The sequence below is a fragment of the Pituophis catenifer genome, unplaced genomic scaffold (genome assembly GCF_029215685.1).
Source record: "Pituophis catenifer annectens isolate HBS135680 unplaced genomic scaffold, rPitCat1.0.hap2 SCAF_1, whole genome shotgun sequence".
NCBI classification, from domain to species: domain Eukaryota; kingdom Metazoa; phylum Chordata; class Lepidosauria; order Squamata; family Colubridae; genus Pituophis; species Pituophis catenifer.
In genome coordinates, this window is record NW_027256881.1 from 38,082,042 (window position 1) to 38,102,756 (window position 20,715).

The window sequence follows — 20,715 nt, forward strand, 5'->3', positions numbered from 1 at the left end:
GTGGATCCTGCCAAAGACCATCATAGACTATTGGTTTGTTTTTAACAATAGCCATGGGAAGATAGAGTGAGTAGAGTAGGTTCAGAAGCAGGAGCTGGAAAAAAATCTGTTCTTGTTTTTCCCATAGTTGGCTTTTTGTTTCATGTTAGATAGATCTATCCTTTGTGAATGGATCCAATTTCCTTCCAGACCTAACCAAATTGGTAGCCATCAACACATTCTGTGGCAATTAATGTAGCATTGAAGGAATAATTCTGTCCTAAATCATCTTCCAGTTTTATTGAAGAACCTAAATCTTCTTAGCTTTATTGGAGAACCTATTGAGAAGGGAGAAGAATATTCTTCTGCCCACTTCTTTCATTGTCTATCTGTGATTTTATACATTGTGATCATGGCCCCTGATCTTTTTATACACAGTGATCATGCCCCCAATCCTTTTCCCAAGTTTACATATTCCACTAAGACAGATCAAGCAAAATTTGTGGTCAGCTTTGCTTTCTTCCAATGGGAGTGAACAAGTTTGGTAGGCAAGACCAAACACATAGATTTTAAGTAAGTATGCCTTGAAAGAAATGACTGTCATGCCAATGTACAGTAGGTATAATTTTTTGCATACAAAACCCCCCACTTCCATTGATATCAATGGGGATTTTTAAATTATATATCTGACTTGGTGATCCTCAGAGGAAAAAAATGCTCACGCTAGTCTTTTTAAAATTATTTTCACTGTTCCTTGTTCAATCTTGGCTCATAGTTAGCGTCAATTGCATTCAATTGGCAGTGTGCCCAGCATTGCAGTTACTGCTTATTTTTATTCTGAAATGTTTGGGAGCAACAGAAGAAGACTCTGGGTTTAGATGCTACAATAAATTATTCCCTTCTTCTCTATTTTAATCAACATGTAAAGGGTTGAAAAAACGAAGAGGCTGAATATTAATTTGTAATTATCTGGAAGCTGTTTATTTCTAATACACTACATCATGCTGAATGCCACAGACCCAGATACATTTGAAGGTTGTCTCAGTCCATAGTCTTGCTGGCTTTCTCTACCTTCAAAGTAATGTAAGATGCCAAACGGAGAAGAATCTATGTGTGGAATTTAGCCTTATGAGTGATGGGAGCATGGAGAGAAAAGGTATCGGTGTTAAATTGTTCTGTGTATGAACTCTTCTCTTAGGCAGCGTGTTTTCCTTTGATATCAGGTAGTTATAACCCTAGGACTGTACCGTTAAAATAGTTAGGTTGAAAGCTTTGCATATCTCAGGTCTAAATCAAGTATTGAAAGTGCCTTTGATTTGACCATCAGTATTGTATAAAACTTTTTGTTGTGTTAGCAAAGTGTATCTGTGAATCTGCTGCTCAGAAAGGAAAGAAAGAACGGAATCCACCAAATCCTTTGGAAGGTATAAAGTTGCTGCTTTGAGGGCCTTCTAATATCATTTGGCCATGTACATGTAAGTACAAGTACATGTATACAAGTAAGAATATAAGTAGTGTTCTGCTGCAGCAGATCCCTGGGCCATCTAATCCAGTAGCTTGTTCTCATAGTGATCAGTCAATTGCCCAAGGTAGTCCACTAGTCTCCTAGCAGATGGTATTCAGAAGCAATCATGCTGCCATCAAGGCTAATGGCCATTGTTCCCCTTAATTTATGTTACCAATTTTTTTTTATTATAAAACGCTCCGGACTATAAGACGCATTTAGCTTTTTGGGGATCGCCACCGCCCATCGCCACTACCGCCTATTGCCGCCTCCACACACCCCATTTTCGGCCTCCATGCACCCCATTTTCGGCCCATTCCCCACCTCCCAGAACAGGCCCAAAATGGGGCATGTAGAGGCTGAAAACAGAAAATGGAGAGACCGAAAATGGGGCGCGCGAAGGTAGCGATAGACCGTGGCATTCCCCGCAGCCTGGAACAGTTGATAGGCGGTATTCCGGGAGGCAGATCCAACTGCCAATCAGCTGCTTGTGCTAAATCAGGCTGTGCTGAAGCTGACCAGGCTGTTTGCTGTTTGCTGCAAGGAGGCACATTGCTGGGAGGCAGAAGCCAAAGGGCGGGGCTTCAGCAACATTCACTCTACAAGATGCACAGAAGCCATATTTCACAGTGAATTCCAAAATTTAATTTCACACTGTATAAAATAAAATCTCTTTGTCCTGATTCTTTCAGGATTCACTTTCATTGGGTGATCTTGATCTGTCCTCGTCTACACACACAAACACACACAGCCAGCCGAGGGTTAAGAAAGTACTTGGCACACCCACAGGTCGTTATCTCAAACTTGGCAACAATATAAGCACCGTCTGCCAAGAGCTTTACTGCAACAGATAACATAACATTACATACGCATTGCAAATAGTCCAGCAAAACAATATCCCTTCGGCAGCTTCAGACGTTGTTCAAGTGACTAGCCAAAGTTAGTTTTTGTTCGTCACGGAGTTTTACCAGCCACCACCCTCTCTTATACAGTCTCTGGGGTGTGGTCCAGTGACTCAGTTCTAATCCCTAGCACGCCTCCTTAGCTGCTGCAACCGTTTATCACGCCTTCGTTGGCGTGCATCCAGGAACGACCGCTCTCCTTCCTCACCCTCATCCGAGACACCTGGCTCCTGGCTAATCTCCTCTCCCTCGGCCGGCACCTGAGACAGTGCCAGAGGGGAGGGGCCTGGAGAGGGAGGCCTGGCTGACTCCTCTCCCTCATGTTCGGAGCCTTCTTCCTCCGATGAGATAGGCTCAGAGGGCGGGGCCACAACAGATCTCTGATTCTAATAGCTTCTCCTTCTCCGCTTTATCCACACTTTGCATAATTTCGTACACCTCAGTCATGTCTTGATTCCCTTCTTGGAAATAAGTACTCGGCTTCAGCATTTGCCTGATTTTTTCTGTGAAGATAGAACTAAAGAAATCATTCAGCTTCTTCATTTTTTTTCCTGTTAGGATTGCCACCAAAATAAAGGTGCCTTGTGAAGCCTTGTGGAGCATGGAAGAACAAAGGACCCCTCTTACACTACACCAGAACTTTGGTCTAGTGCAGTGTTTCTCAACTTTGGTAGCTTGAAGATGGGCGGACTTCAACTCCCAGAATCCCCCAGCCAGCGCTGCTGGCTGGGGGATTCTGGGAGTTGAAGTCCGCCCATCTTCAAGCTTCTAAGGTTGAGAAACAGTGGTCTGGTGTGTCTAGAAATGTGATTAATAGTAACAGTGGAACTTTTTTAAAAAAAAAACCTGCTGCTTTTTGTAATAGAAAAAGCCAAGGATTAAATTTGAGATATCTGAACACAAAGCATGTGCTCTGTCACTGAGATTTTTGAGCATATGTTCAAGTGGTGGCAGACACATGCTGTATACAGCTTGAGGCAACTTGCTATTTCAAAAGTAGATAGAATCCAGGCACAGATCATAGCAAAGCGTCTGTCAGATTTTTAAGACTATCTCCATGGTCACAAGGCCTAGGTAATGTTATGCGACAAAAATTAAGATTCTTAAGAGAGAGACCAGAAAAGTCATCCATTCTTTTGAAGTCATTCATAATTTGAATGAATATGTTTCTACTAGCCAAATTATGAAAGCAGGGCTTGGGATGTCTCAGCAAAACGATTAGCGGAAATTAGGGCAAAGAATTTCATGTTAATCCCTTAATGCCACTGGCAACTCAACAGCTGCTTCTTTTCCATCCAAAGATTTTAGAGTGCCAAAAAGCACACACACAGCAAAATACAGATCGAGCCATTAAGACAAATAGATGAAGATGGGTCACAAGTGCATTTGAACAATCTATTTGAGGTGCTATGGGACTAAATTAATTGTAATGAACTGTGAAACTTAATTTTTATTTTAATACTCTTAAAGGAAAGAGCATCATATTTTGTTTCCATTTTAAAATGGTATCTTGATTGTTCTCCTTAGTCAAAGTCAAAGTCTTTATTGTCATTGTACATCATGTATACAACGAAATTGGTTTAGCCTCTATTGGTGCAGTCCATAAAAGAATACAAGACAAAATGAATAATATAAAGAATAATCCTTATACAAGTAGGAAAAAAAACTAGTCATACGTTTCCATATGTACGTCATATTCTGTGCAACATGTATATTACTCTGGTGTATGATCTTATATCATGGTATATACATATTACACACTACACTGGCACCAGTGAAATTCGTCATATTAATCTGTTTGTGGTGCTATATTGTGTTTAGGAGTTTGACAGCCCATGGGTAAAAGCTGTTTTTAAACCTATTTGTCCGGCTGGCTATACTTCAATATCTTCTGCCCGATGGTAAAAGTGAAAAGAGACACTGGCCAGGATATGAATCATCCTAAGTATCTTCCTTACTCTGCTGAAACAGGGAGACCGGACGATGTCATCCAATGGTGTTAGAGGGCAACCAATGTTTTCTTGTGCCAAATTAATCACTCTGTAGTGCCTTCCTGTCCACGGCTGTTAAACCAGCATACCATACTGTTATACAGTATGTGAGGACACTTTCTATCATGGACCGATAGAAAGAAGTCATCAGCCGTTGTTCCACCTGATTTTTCCACAGTACTCTAAGGAAATGAAATCGCTGTTGAACCTTACTCAACAAAGTAAAAAACTCTACTTCAGCTTTTAAATGAATGTGTTACAGGTAATACTTGACGGTAATCGAGCTCAGAATTACAGTTGTAAGTCAATAATCATTCAGTGGGTCATGATACGGTCGTGCCCAATTGTACAACATTTTTTGCAGTGGTTGTAAGCTAACGCCATGGTCGTTAAAGAAATTCATTATCTTTAATGCTTCCGGAAAGCAGAAGTAAATTCTGAAAACCAGCAAAAATGCTAAAAATTGTGGTCACATGACTGCGGATGCTGCAAACATCAGTAAATGCAAGCCAGTTGCCAAGCACTTAAATTATAATCGCGTGGCTATAGTGGGGGGTGCAGTTATCGGAATTCCAGAACCAGATCATATGCAGCTCTGAGGAGGCCCATCGTAACTTGGAACTGTCATTAAGTATCCAATCACTAATTAGTATACTACCTGTACTCATTCCAAGAAATAAAGAGGCATTAGTAATGGAAGGATGATTTCCAAATATAATAGAAGCAAAGAGCTATTTACAACAATGTAAAGGATCTAAACAAAAATGCTTAACATTTAATAATATTAAATAAATAAATAATAACAACAAATCAAGCAGATTATATTGGGAGAAAGAGTCTGAAACCATCGCACTCGAAAATATGTCCAGCCTTACAGTAACTTGATTCAGAGTTACATAGTTTTCAATTTATTAGTGTTGTCAGAAAACACTTGAAGAATAAGATTTTTGAAAACTATTGCTGAGGTTTTGTCAGTTAAAATGAATGTATTTTTCTCACAAAAATCTTAAAATCTTGTAACTAATGATTTAAATATTGAGTCACTCTTATACAGTTGAGAAGGACCAGCAAACAATTCAGAATGTAACTGTTAAGCTTATGTTTTTCATTGAAGAGGAGGAAGTTTTAAATTATAAGCAGTATAAAAATGATTGTAATTTTGTGCCCTCCCCTTCCCACTTTCATCGTGTTCTGCAATCATTTCTTTAGATGCAAATGTGTGTTTACTTTTGAGGGCAGCAGTATTAAAGCACCAAATAATAAGCTAGCACTATAACAAGTAATTAGGAATCCAGACACTCTCATAATATCAAGGAACACTACAGTATTGTAATATATGTATATTCTCATTAATATTTATGATCTATTTATTTAAAACATTTGATTGGCCATCCAATCAACCAAAAACATTCTGGGCAAGTTACAGAAAATTTGACAACCTAACAAAATACAACTGTGTATGTCAAGTCTATACTGTCTTATCAAATTGTATCAAAAATGTACAAGTTATATCAACACGTAATGATATAATAATAGAATAATAAGTCAAACAGAAATGGCACCATGGAATAATTAACGGTGGGGGGCTTATATATGATTATATAGTTCCCTTTGTTACTTTTGTTTCCATTTCTGTTAATAAGGGGAATGGTTCTACAGAGTGCTTGACTGTTGGCCTACGCTAATCAGCATTTTCCTGAAAATTAATTATACTGTAGAAGAAACTGCTTTTTGAACAAAGATGCCAAAGCAGCATTACTAGTATTTTATGAACAATGAATCCTAATAGCACCCTTCTGAAAACACTGATTAATCTGTCTTGCTGATGCAACAGGATAGTAAATATCTGCATATTGGATGTTGTATTTGTTAATAGCTTCCTAGCTTTTGTCTAAGACTACACCCTCAGACTTTTCTTTGTACACGTAATTTATGGTTAAGGGTATTTGGCCTGCCCTTAAGTCCAGCATTAAGAGATGATGTTTTGACCTTAAGCTTGTGCCATAAAAGCAATACTTAATTGTTCCCTTGGGATTTTGTTCAAAGGTAAATGAAAAGTTTTCTAAAGATTTGGAATGGTATATACTAAAGTCAACCCATCCCTTCCTGTATTGCTGAGCACCAGAACTGGAAAGCTTCTAAATGTAGTACAGTGATTCAGGAGTTCAATTTCTGGTTTGAAACCCATAAAAGTAACGTTTAGGTACATACTTCCGCCAAGACCCATGCAATATAGAATGAAACTGATTGTGTACTGCCTACTGATGATCTATTTAACTATAGGTTTTGCTACGTTTTCAATGATTATTTTCTTAATAGTCCTTAAGATGAGATTCCTTGGTGTTTTGATTTCTGTTGCTGCTCTATAACAGCACAGAGTAGCTCGTGGTATTTCTGCTTTAACAGCTATATTCTGAGATTATAGATTTTGTCTATCATTACATTTATCTATACTGAGCATATTTTATATCTCTCAATATATTTTCTTTGATCCTCCCATCTCATCAGGTCACGACTGGTGCACATGATTTAAGGCTACACTTCCACATTACCTGAAAGAGAGAAACATACAAACATGATATTCCTTTTATGAGTTTTTCCTCTTATCTCTTACAGTAATGTTATTAAAGTTTCCTATATTGAGCTTTGAGTTATGAAGTGATGTTTGTCATTATTGAAATAACTTTTGCTTTGACTGACAAGTTAGCAGTTGTAGAGGGATTAAATATGTCTATTAGCATGTTTTACATTTCTGATTACTTAACAGAATAGAACAGTCTTTAAAAAGAAAACACAGTACTGTAGTTTTATCCTTCTGTCCACTGTCTAAGAAAGTGTTGGCTGAAGAATCCTTAAAGTTGAAATCCACGCATCTTAAAAGTTGCTGAGGTTAAGAAATGCTGTTCTGTAGAAACCTGGATGTAACCAATGTACTTGTGATTCTCCCTCACCTTTACACATACATCTGTGCAAGCATGTTCTTTTTCATCATCTGTTCACTCATCATGTACATTCTAATCAAATTTGCTAAGTAAAAAATCTTGTTGAATGGCGGGTATTAGACTCCTGAGTGATTATGTTTAACACGGAGTTACCTGCATTCTCAAGGACATGATAGCACTGAAGCCAAAATAAAGGCTTTTTTTTTCACATCTGTAAGAGTTACAAATTTCTTAGCAAGGCAATTATGCACCGAGCTATTTTCTTTTCCTACAAAGGGGAAGGAAGCGAACTAATTGCCAGTGCTCAGTGAATGGAGAAAAGTAGTGCCAGTCCATGGCTGCCTGTACACATGACCAAGCTTGAAAAGTCTCTCTGGAATTTTGAGAGAGATGTGATAGCTGTGATTGTGATGGGTGACCGGGCACATTTTCTTTCTGAGCTGCACAAAAACAGCTGACGTGGGTAGTTTTTTGTTGTTGTTTTTTTAAGGCAGTCACTTCTTGGTTGACTTGTTTCTGTGTGCTGCTTTTGCCATCTGCTGGAAAAGGAAGAAAGGAGCCTTGCTCTCCTGCCTTTTCCTCCCCCAGTTTATCTGCAGTCTAATATACATGCAACATTTCACACATTTTTAAGAAGCAGTCCATGGAATTGTGTTCTCTCAGTCCATAGCAGCCATATCTACTTTTAGTTAGAATGTGCTAATCTTTCAATCCTGATTTAATAAGAAGTCTTGGTTAACATTGTTCATAGTGAACATTGAACACCTGGTGCTCTGACATTTAATCCGGAGTTGGGAAATTGGAGCCATTCTGTACTTGTGCAGACTTTGCATAATCTTAGAGCAGTGGTTCTTAAAATATCATTTCTGATAATATGAAAGCCATACATTTTCCTCCCATAAATCAGTGTATGATCTTAAGAAACATACCTTGCAAATGTCTGTTGACCCAAGGTTTGCTTACCGCAGAGGGCATATCTTGCAAATCATCTATATGTGGATCTTTGCTCCTTAAAGATTCCCTTTTTCCATAAAAATGCATATAGAAGCTCTACTTTATCCTGGTTAACATTTAGACATTGTTCATGACATTCTTCATGACATTCTTCATGACATTTTACCACCTTTCTTGACATAGTAGTTAAGTGAATCACTGCAGTTGTTTACAACAATAACAAAGTTATCAAGTGAATCTGGGTTCACTTTGAATTTGCTTGTCAGAAGGTTGCAAAAGATGATCACATGACACTGCAAAAATCATCAATATGAGCCAGTTGCCAAGCATCCGATTTTTGAACATGTTACTATGGGGATGCTACAACTGTCATAAGTGTGAAAACTGATGATAAGTCATTTTTTTCAGTGCCATTGTAACTTGGAATGGTCGCTAGATGAATGGTTATAAGTTAAGGACTATCTGTAAAAGAATATTTGAAAACATCTAAAACATGCATAAGGTCCAGTAGTGCAAAAAAGTTTTAATCTTCTCAGGCTGTGGTACTTGTTAGGGTTTTTTTAAAGTCCTCAGACCCCTGATTAAGAGGCAAAAACTAGTGGTGGAAAATTGGTTGCATTTGGATGATTTTTTTTATCTTTACTCTCTCATGGAACCCAGTCAAAGGTCTTGTTGCACCTTAGGCTTCTGTGGAACACAGTGTGAAAAACCGTCTACTGTATTAGACGATGTTAGTACAGGTTATATCTAATAACAGTGCCAATCCAATAGAGACAAGCAACACATTGACACCTGGAATTGATTTTTCTTACCATTATTACTTTCCTTGGTGGCTGAGGCACTTGGCCATTAGAGCAATTAGTCATTGGGGACCAATGGGATTTTTAAAGAATTATTGTTATAGCTTTTAATCAGGTCTGTGTTGTACTCCTTTTTTCTCTGTGTGTGACTGCCTTGTACCCTGCCTAGAATCCTTGTCAGTTAGAGCAGCCTATATATTTTCTTGCAGATATTTCATTATCCCTAGTTTGAGTAATGAAACTGCAAGAAAACAGGGTCCCTGATCTCATCTCTAGCTCAGAAAAACAATAATCTTGCAGTTATTTGCTTCCCAAATGAATAACTTCCCTCCAACCCCAAATCGTTGGGGGGGGATCACAAATCTTTGTTCATGTTTAAAAAATAAGAATATATGTTACTGAGTCATTCTAATCAAATTGAATAATTGCTACCTTTTCCTTCAGCTAAGATCTGTATTTAACATGACTTCAAATGAAGGCCGAAAAAGATCCATGAGGGCCCTTGTGGCTGTTGGCAATGGAAAAGGATCCGCTGGTAAGTAATTGTCCTCCAGTAGATGACTCAAAGCATGGAAGCTATAGTTAATCCCTTACAATAGAGGTAGAAATCCCCTTTTGTTGAATGTATTAACATTTGGGGAATATTGCAGCAGGCAAGCATCTTTTAGAATTAGAGAAGAGCTCAAATAGCTTGTATGTCTGCTGTAACTTTCCAGACTCATGCTGAGAAAGATCAGAAGATCCCAGTAAATGTAAGGTTTGTGAAATGATAGTATTGGATGTCGTTGAACAGGCGCCCTGAACCTTGAACATATATTGCAATGGACTTCCTCTGAATATTATTCTGCAGAAAGATGGAGAATCACATTAAGTGTGGATACTGTTTCCTTGTATGTAATAAGGTTGTCGTTGCTTCTGTTAAACAAGCTTGACTGAAAATGGATGCTATTCATAGCGTTCTCTGTTAACCCCCAGCACTTCAGATATAAGCATGTATTGAAGGATAGACAAATGAATGAGCTTTTAACTATATTCATTTTGTGGTAGCAGGCCAGCAGCAGGCTTTTCAGATTTCCTCCCCCCCCCTCTATTTTTTGAAGACATCTCCAGCTTTCATCTCACCTGTGATGTTGTTTTCATTTATTTCTTACGGTTATATGGTTTCATATAGCACCATTATTTGCTTTTGTCCTATTTCTCCTTGTAGAATTTAAATGTATGCAGTATGAGTTAATCACCCAAGAAGTAAAAGAGAGCGGTTCTATATTAGGACAGAAATGTAGAAACAACACAGTATTGCCTAAATCTGGCAAAGACTGAAGAAACAGGGAAGGAAGCTTTCTAAATATGTCAAGAGTCTTCTTGGAAATAATCTGTTTTGTAGCAGCAGCACAACCCAGATTGTAAAGCTCAGCATCAAGAGCCTATTTATGTTCAGAACGAAAATACCACCCAGCAACAAAGCCAATATAATTAGCCATATTCGTCTGTTAGATTCCCTTATCGTTTATAATTTTTTACATGCTAACAATTATTTATCGTAAAAAAAATTAAAAATATAATTAAAAACCCTTATGACAGTCAGTTTTGCTGAACAAAACTGGACCTTAGATTAATCAAGGAGCCAAGGGCATATTTATTGGAGGTAGTGGAAGGGGGCAGATCTTTTCCTTTTTACTTGGATATATTTGCAGCTCTTAAAAGTTCTAGTTCTGGGGGAGGGAAATTGGCATAGAATTTAATATTACATAGATAAGGGAAAACCTTAGTGCTGTATGTAAGGTAATGTAATGTATGTGTGAATGTATATACGTATGTATATATGTATTAAATTTCTATGCCGCCCATCTTACTAATACAGAAACTCTGGGCAGCTTACAATAAAATAAAAAGTTAAAAAGTACTTAAAACAATTAAAATTAGAATAAAAAGTTTAAAAATTAAGAACCAAGATGATGGGCAGCCTGGGGTGAGAATCTTCTCATATACAGTAAAGAACATTGATGCTATATATAGGAGTTTCCTCATTTTTTGCAAGTTTCCATTTGTGGTGTTTGTTTTCTAACAGCCCATTTGTATTTATCAGGTTTTGCTGTAGGAAAAGCATCTCACATGAAGAATGCACTAAGAAAAGTATGTAATGCATTTCATTTCATTTTTCATTTTATTAGATTTCTATACCGCCCTACTCCCGAAGGACTCAGGGCGGTGCACAGCCAAACAATAAAAACACATACAATACAAAATTTAAAAAATAGAATAAAATCAAATTAAATAATTTTGGCCCCGACAAATTTAAAACCCCAAACTTTTAAAACCAATTTAAAATTGAATATATAAAATACTAAAAGATATTTAAAATTTTAAAAATCTTTTATAAAAAAGGGGGAAAATTAGGCCAGGCCGGCCAGGTGAAATAGTAAGGTCTTTAAGGCGCGGCGGAAGGTGCGCAGATCCGGGATCCTCCGTATCTCTGGGGGGAGCTCATTCCAGATAGTAGGTGCCCCCACAGAGAAGGCTCTCCCCCTGGGGGCCGCCAGTCGGCATTGTTTGGCTGACGGCACCCGGAGGAGCCCCTCTATGGGAGAGTACCGGCCGGTGGGAGGCTATTGGTGGTAGTAGGCGGGTAAGTACCCGGGTCCTAAGCCATGGAGCGCTTTAAAGGTGGTAACCAGAACCTTGAAGCGCACCCGGAAGACCACCGGGAGCCAGTGCAGCTCGCGCAGGAGGGGTGTTACATGGGAACGCCATGTCGCTCCCATTACCACCCGCGCGGCCGCACTCTGCGCCAGTTGGAGCCTCCGGGTGCTCCTCAAGGGGAGCCCCATGTAGAGAGCGTTGCAATAGTCCAGGCGGGAGGTGACAAGGGCATGAGTGACCGTGCGTAACGAGTCCCGATCCAGAAAGGGACGCAACTGGCGAATCAGGCGAACCTGATGAAAAATCCTCCCAGTCACAGCCGTCAAGTGCTCTTCTAAAGACAGCCGTGAATCCAGGAGGACGCCCAAGTTGCGAGCCCTCTCCGTGGGGGCCAATGATTCGCCCCCAATAGTCAGTGATGGCGTCAACTGACTATATCGGGACGTCGGAAACCACAGCCACTCAGTCTTAGATGGGTTGAGCCTGAGCCTGTTCCTCCCCATCCAAATCCGTACGGCCTCCAGGCACCGGGACATCACTTCAAGGGCATCGTTGGGGTGATCCGGGGTGGAGATGTACAGCTGGGTGTCGTCAGCGTACTGATGGTACTCCACCCCGAAACCACGGATGATCTCGCCCAGCGGCTTCACATAAATGTTGAACAGGAGAGGCGAGAGGACCGACCCTTGCGGCACCCCACATATGAGGGGCCTCGGGGTCGACCTCTGTCCCCCTGTCAACACAGACTGCGACCGGTCAGAGAGAAAGGAGGAGAACCACCGCAACACAGTGCCTCCCACCCCCAACTCTTCCAACCGGTGCAGCATGATACCATGGTCGATGGTATCAAAAGCCGCTGAGAGATCTAACAGGACCAGGACAGAGGAGCACCCCCTGTCCCGAGCCCTCCAGAGATCATCAACCAACGCGACCAATGCCGTTTCCGTGCTGTACCCGGGCCTGAAGCCCGACTGGAATGGATCCAGATACGTTGTTTCATCCAGGTGCTGGGGGAGCTGTTGCGCGACCACACTCTCAACAACCTTCGCAACAAAACGAAGGTTGGAGACTGGACGATAATTTACCAACATTGCCAGGTCCAGGGAAGGCTTCTTGAGGAGAGGCCTCACCACCGCCTCTTTCAAGGCGGCGGGAAAGTCACCCTCACTCAGCGAAGCGTTTATAATCCCCTGGAGCCAGCCTCGTGTCACTTCCCGGGAAGCCAGTACTAACCAGGAAGGACACGGGTCTAATAAACAAGTGGTCGCGTTCAGTCTACCCAGAATCCTGTCCACGTCCTCAGGGGTCACAGGATCAAACTCATCCCAGATAACATTCTCAAGACCTGCCCCTGTCTCTCCCCCTGAGACTACCCAGTCGGAGTCCAAATCTTCCCGAATCTGAGTGATTTTGTCATACAGATACTGAACAAAATCCTCGGCTCTACCCTCCAAGGGGTCCTCCCGCGCTTCCTGGTGGAGCAGGGAGCGGGTCACCCTAAAGAGGGCGGCCGGGTGATTATCTGATGACGCAATAAGAGCAGCAAAATAACTACATTTCGCTGCTTTTATCGCCACTAAGTAATTCCTAATGTGGGATCTTACTAGTGTCCGGTCAGATTCAGAAAGACTGGCCCTCCAACTACTCTCTAGGCGTCTTTTCCGGCGCTTCAACTCCCTCAGCTCCTCGGTAAACCAAGGAGCCAATTGAGATCGGCGCCGGGTCAGAGGCCGCAAAGGCACGACCCAATCCAGAGCACCAGCAGCCGCCCTATCCCAGGCGGCCACCAGGTCTCCAGTCAAGGCGTGTGCCAGAACCTCAGGAAATGGCCCAAGCTCCGTCTGGAATCTGTCAGGTTCCATCAGGCGCCTGGGGCGGAACCATCTTACAGGCTCCGCCTCCCTGCGGCGGGGTGCAGCGGTTCGAAAAAGCTTAACACCGCCTATTGTTATTAAAGTCTGTCTTTACTTCTGTGGTTTTGAGATATAAAGTCACGATCCTGTGTTTCTACCCTTCTGTGAATACATTTGGAAAATGTTAAATATCTCAGACCATAAACAACCTTTCCTATCACTTTCTATTTGCTGCTTTTATATGCATTTGGCAGACACTGAACTTGAGTGTCTGCCAAATAAATACTCTGTCCTTCAGCTGTCCTTCTCATCACAAATTCCATAGACATCATTCATGGAATAATAAGGACCGTGAATTGACAGTGGTATGGATGGGAAAATGTTCTTATTCACTGCTGCCACTTGCGGCAAAGATTCACTCAATTCCCATTGCTGCACGTAGGCTGATACTCAAAAGATAGATAGGCTCTTCTGCAGAGTGCATCCCTTTTTCTCCTCTTTATCATTTTGAACAAATTGCAATGTTTTCAAAAGACAGATTTGGAGGATTTCACAATTTTAAAAGTCAGGGAAGAGCATCCACTTGAAATATGTTCTTTGTCATGTGTACAGAATCTATGACTTTGCATTTGCATTCATGGTGAAGTGCAGTGGCTCACAGATACTTTGTGCTTTTCTTTGTGCTAAATAAATCCCTATTGCTTTTAAGTTTTTTAGACCATGGGGAAGGGAGGGGAGAAGGAAGGAAGGAAATTATAAGAGAACTGATTTGTTTATATTTTGATGAAAATAATAGGTTATCAAAAGTTTAAAAGGACCAGATCAGACCTCTCAGTTGAAGCCAATTTATGATTCAAAGTCATACTCAAAAATAACTAATTGAAATCAACAAATATATACAGATTTTAAATACTCTATGCAACTGTTTTTTATTTTCTGCATGTAATCTTTTTTATTTTGACCTAAGACTTTGGAAGGAATATAATTTCTACGGAGTTTTTTTTTTACTTTTCAGGGGGCCATTTTAATTTCCCTTTTCTTGGAAAAAAAAAAGGTTTGCAAATCAGTTTTTCCAGATGAATTACCGTATTTTTCAAACTATAAGACGCACTTCCCCCTCCCCCCCCCAAAAAAAAGTGGGTAGAAATGTCTGTGCATTTTATACAGCTAATATTGTGGCCAGGGAGAGGAGAGTTGGTATGTCACCGATCAGCTGTTCTAGGCAGGTGAGATCGCCGCCACCGCCTGTTTGTGGTGATCAGCGGCGAACAGGCGGTGGCAAACAGGCTGCCGACCCGGCAAATGGGCCACAGAGGCACTTTTTTTTTTCTTGTTTTCCTCCTCTAAAGCTAATGTGCGTCTTATAGTCCTAAAAATACGGTAATTAAACATCTCTTTTCTTTGTTTTTTGGTATAATTATTTTTCATATCTTTTTCTTTAGCTCTAGGCGAAGAACAATAAGGTTTTCCTTAATTCAGACTTGACATTTCTCTTGAATATCAATCTGCTAGATTAAATTTAGCCCCTTATTTGGTCATCTGGATTGAGGAAGCTATTGCCTTCAGGAGACTTCATGAAGGCTGACAAAAATTAATATTTTATGACCCAAATTATTAAAATGTCATCTCGTACTAAATAATCTGGAAGAATTTGTTAAGCATAGTAGATTTTATTTATTTAGCAAATGTCATCCATCTCACAAAAAGTGACTCTTTAAATGGTGTACAGCAATTAAATAAAAAATAAATGTTGTAAAACATTATTAAAAATATAAAAGTTATTAAAAGTACAGCACAGAAGAGAATAAATATTAACAATAACAATATTAATAACAATATTAACATCAGTAGACAGTACTTCCAGCTATCATTTTGATTCTCTTAATTGAATTAAGTACTAGTTTATAATTGACCTAGAAGTAAGTTTAATATTTTCTCTTTTATCAGTCCTGTGACTTAACTTTAGAATTGAGTTGGTACATTTTCTTAATCATTTCCAGTTTTTTAAAAATAATGTTGTTTCCCCAGGCAAAGAACAAAGCTATGCGCCATTTACAGTATGTTGAAAGATATGAAGATCATACAAGTAAGTATTAGAAATACATTTTAATTGAAATTTTAAAAGTGAGCTAGTTACAGTATTTCCCCCCAGATATTATAAAACTCTATTTCTTCCATCTCTTTGTCTCAAAATCCACATTTCATGAACTTTCAAAATGAGACAGCTTAATATGCCCTTTCTGAAACTTTTCCTTTGGCCACATGAATGAATAGCTGTTTTATTCCATCTCACACCCATTCATTCTTTTGTGTGAATTTATCCAAATTCATTAGAAAATGTCGGGGATGCCTGCAGAGTTCCCTAGGCCCTTTCCTCTCCCATCCCTGAGATTATCAACATCTGATTAGCTTTAGCAAAATAATTTTGCTTTTTCTTTCAGATTATGCCTTGATTTTTTTTTTATGCATGGTAACTACTGTGATTCATTTGAATTAGCTAACTCAGATAAAACACAAACATAAATTAATTGCACCAATTTGTGGATTGCCACAAACTGCCTTCTTATTCATGTTACCCTAGCAATAGAAAAGCAAAAGCTTAGTGTTTTCTCAAGATTCAGAACCAGAAAATCAATACTTGGTTTTCATTCTGGTGCCATATTGTTAAAGATCTAAACACTGTACAAATTGCTCTTCAGACAACTTTCAAAGCAATGCACACTCAACAAATGAAGATGTTTCCATGTCCACTGCTGTACTGCTTTCTGTGTAGGAATTAGATTTTCTGTGAACAAACGGTAAACATGCTTAAAATAATGGATTGAAATCATTCAGGATTCAAAATACTTATTTAGCAATATTTTGTTTTTATTTTAGTTTATCATGATATTGCAACCACTTTTAAGAAAACGACAATTCGGATGAAGAAGCAAAACAAAGGTGAGTTTAAAAAAAGACATTTGCATAGAAATCGGGAATTTCTATTATGGGGAAAATGTCTATTATTTTTTATTCAGATTCAGCTAATATTCATCCAGTTTGGACTCCAGCATGACTTACTCAATTAAATTGCTTTAATTTTCTTTTAAACTCTTTGATAGCAGCTTGGATTAAGTCTGTTATAGTCACAAAGTAACATACAGCACAATATTTACTTGTGGAAGAATCAATGATAAAAGTATTGTCCTACTATTCATATAGTTACCTCAGTGTTCTCATTTAATAAATTGCACATCTGTTGTCATGAGAAATGGACAGTTGTTCTCCAATCACTGAGTGACAATTTGCCCTGCAGTTGAAATAACCACAAAAAGCTGCATTTGGAGCTTTTTCATAAAATACATTTGGTCAGACTTGGAATTTTAAAAACTTTATAAGTCTAATCTCTTGAAACAAGTTTCTGTTGGAAAATATAATGGGACTATTATACTCAATGAAAGTGACAGTAGAATATCTGCATCAAAAATAAGCATAAGTCTGCAAAGAAAAGTATTCTATATTCCATTTTACAACCGATGTGCCACTCGGCTTCCTGTATTAACAATATTCCATTGATTGCATTTAAGCAGATTTTTCATTTTTAAAATAAATAACGACACTAAACAAAGATATCCATTCTTACCTATTTTGTTTGATCTTATAGTAATATAATTGCAGTAATATCAAACAAGATATTAGGAAGAATATAAATAGTCAAGGTCTTAAAAATAAAAATACAACATTATTTACTTTTTTACAGATGATATGTGTCTGTCAAAAATTGAATTAAATAAAATTCATGAAGTAGCTAATTTAACAGGTAAACCTGCTAATTAACATGGATTAAACATAGAAAATGTTTATTTAAAAGACAAAGGAAGAACGAACAGAAGGCATGTGAATAATATCTGAAGGAAATTAAATTAGGCTTTTCTGTTTCAAGTGAATTGCAACAGACCAGACACTTCTTGTATTAGGAAGAAATTCATCACCTTTTGGAGCACTTAGCAAACCTGCTTCCAAGAATACATTATTGTAGATAGTCTCAAATAATATAGTCCTTAAATAAGTTGAAAAACTTGTAATAATAGCTGCTGTTTATAATATTGCCATTTTTATTTGAATCTGACTAAATTGTTTTTCACAGGGTATGGACTTCGTTGTCACCGCGCTATCATCACACTCTGCAAACTGATTGGGGTTAAAGACATGTATGCCAGAGTTTATGGATCGAAGAATATACTGAATCTCACTACATGTCTCTTTAAGGGATTAGCTAATCAGGTAAAAATTAAGTGAGTGATGTAACACATGCTTCTCAGTATGTTAAAAATATTACCTTGGACCGGTATTTTAATGATACTTTATGAACTGTGCTTTGCCATAGTGCAGTGGGAAGTACAGGGAGGGAATGTTCGAATTAAGTTAAAGTAAATACTGGAAAATAGTTTCTTCTTGATCTCCTAAGCATGGTTTGTGGAGTATGATAATTTTCTCCAATTTTGATGAAAGATAAGTTTTTTACAATCCAAAAATGGATTGTATTTGTCCTTAAAAATACTGCCTTGGCTGAGACTTGAGGTAGGCATAGAACAAGGGCAACATTGATGCAATATAAAGCTGAATGAAATTAAATCAATTAGAAGTTTTAACAATCAGAAGCCAAATAAAAAAGTTGTGTTGTAGTCTAGTGTTAACAGCTTGAGTGACAATCTCTCTTGGATTTTGGGCAAGTAGAGATTTTCTCTCATCATCTGCTGTCTGATCCATTATTATTGAAATATGCCATGCATTAACTTGAGTCCTCCTATATGGAATATATTGATTTTTACCATTCTTCTCTTTTTTTAGCTAATTTTTGTTTTGTGAGAGGAGTGCTTTCATTTCATTCATAATTGAGGGATTTTCAAACAAACAAGTTTCAGCTTTATAATATTGCTGTATTTTACTCAGCCTCATTTGTGCTTTGTAGAACTTGCTTTCTGACTGGGTTGCTTGCTTTCATTATTATCATGTGTGTGTGAAATCATCTCAGTTCATCTGACCTCCAGTCACTTTTTATGCCAAGAAAATCTGCAAAGGTGGAAATCAACCTGCGGATCTCACTTGTTAGTAAGAATGCCAGTACATTATTACGTAAAATAGGCAAAATAGTTTTGAAGAACTAGGAAGAGTGAAGAAGAACTAGGAATTAATTTGAAGAACTAGGAAGTGACAGATACTGCTAGATTGAAAGGTCCTTTGCCCGATACAACAAGCTCTTCCTATGCATATTGTTCTTTCTATGTCTTCACTTTTCAAATCTTGAACGTTCACTCCTCATTTCAGTCTTTCAGCCTTTCCACCTTTCCTTACCAAAAGCTATCGTGTCCATCTTTCCTGATATACTAAAATATTGAGGTTAAAGCTGAGGCTAAGGGATACTATGTCTGATACTAAAAACAGTAAAGAGGAGTGAGAATTAGCAGCTAAGGATAGCTTTTAATGAAATTATTGGTTTACTACATTTTGGAAACTGATGAATTGGTATTTCTATAGATTAGAATCCTCTCTTTGAATTATCCCCACAGGAAACTCATCAAAACCTAGCAAACAGGAAGAAGCTCTATGTGGTAGAATTCCGTGAAGAATGTGGCCCACTGCCCATTGTTGTTGCAAAGCCTAATGGACCAGTCAGAGAAGATCCTGAACCAGAAGAAGTAGCTCTTGATGTCAAACTGGAATGGAAAGAAGTGAAGGCAGAACAGGGAATGAAGAGTAGATGGGCTGATGTCAAAAGAGCGGTTTGGTAGATTTGGGCAGTATTTAGATATAAAAATTAAAGAAGATCCAGCATAATTGTACAATAAGGCAATATTTGGTTTCCACAAGAAGTGAAAAAAAATCTTATTGCTTGCCTTGATTATTGCAGTCCTTATAATTTAGTCATTCTAAACAACATAGCCAACTTTCTACAGTTGGTATCTATTTAAAATGCAATTATTTTGTGGCGTGCAGGCTGTAAAGGAAAAGGAATTTACAAAATCTCTTGACAAGAAAATGAATCTTTTCCCAAATAACTGAAGAAGATAACAACAGTATGGAAAAATAAAGTTGTAATTGAATTTCATTTCACTTCACTTATCTCTATATGTTCAAGAAGGAAACTTGGGCTTTTAATGAATGCGGTAACTTGATGCATTTGGCTTTTAATACTACTTGGACAATACTGAACCAAAAGGAACAATTGGAAGAAGTCCCAGTAATGTTAACAAGTTTTGGATAAGTCCTTGCCACATTCATCATTAATGGAGGCATAATGGTTGCAAAAAGCTCCAGGTCCAATTTCAGGGCTGAGGAAAATATGATTGAAACCCTAAAGAGCGGTTTTAAACAATTTAGGAAGTTCTGAGATAATAGAAGAAATAATTTGTTATGGTATAAGACTTTAGCAATATCAGCAATCTTAAGACTTACATCTACCACTCCAAATATGTTGCATCCTTTTTGGTGATGGACCAAAAAGATGTCGTCTAGGTTGATAGTAGGATAGAACTTGTTGAAGTCTTGATTGAAAAGGGATTCTTTCCTGAGAGTCCAGATAATGAAAATGCCATCACTGAATATCAAACAAAGGAGGGATTTAAGAGGGGAAAAGGTAAGAAAGCTACTTGGTCACTTTGACAATGATGACATATTGTGGAGCTAGCATAACTGTGGCCTGATATCCTTGTATATGTTGTTTCCAAAGATTAAATAGTTATGAGTTCAGCGCAAAATCAAAAGAACTGGTGACAAGGTATGCTTTATGGACAGCCCTGATTTATTCCTAATGGCTTAAAAGGGAGGTTGCTGCACAGTGGTAGCTCAACATCCATAGTAGCTAAAATGGTATGAGATTGCCGATGAATTCCATGTTTTTTAGGAAGTCTATGGTATCTTCTATGTAGCTGAGAGTGCTTCTGGCATAAAGTGACTCCTTTTATGTATAAATGTGATTAAATTGTGTAATAAGTTAATGTTATACCCTCAATAAATGTCAAACATTTGGTTAGCTTTTTAGTACAATTTAGTTAGCTCCTATTGCATAGCCTGGGTGATGACGCATTTTTACAAACTGCATTGAGAAGGTATTTTCTGGTTAAGGAAAAAATATTGATGTACTGAGCAGATAAATGGGTAATAATTTACC

The 20,715-nt window shown here is 38.4% G+C and overlaps 1 protein-coding gene across 1 annotated transcript in view; it reads left to right on the forward strand.

The window, feature by feature from the left end:
* MRPS5 (mitochondrial ribosomal protein S5) overlaps positions 1 to 19,653 on the forward strand; it is a 33,289-nt gene extending 13,636 nt beyond the window's left edge. Inside the window, exons 6-11 of the mRNA XM_070947962.1 lie at positions 9,517 to 9,607; positions 11,159 to 11,205; positions 15,594 to 15,651; positions 16,443 to 16,505; positions 17,692 to 17,828; positions 19,115 to 19,653. Of these exons, the coding sequence (XP_070804063.1) occupies positions 9,517 to 9,607; positions 11,159 to 11,205; positions 15,594 to 15,651; positions 16,443 to 16,505; positions 17,692 to 17,828; positions 19,115 to 19,336 (618 nt within the window). The 3' untranslated portion in view covers positions 19,337 to 19,653. The remainder of the gene's footprint in view (positions 1 to 9,516; positions 9,608 to 11,158; positions 11,206 to 15,593; positions 15,652 to 16,442; positions 16,506 to 17,691; positions 17,829 to 19,114) is intronic.
* The last annotated feature ends 1,062 nt before the right edge of the window (positions 19,654 to 20,715 follow it).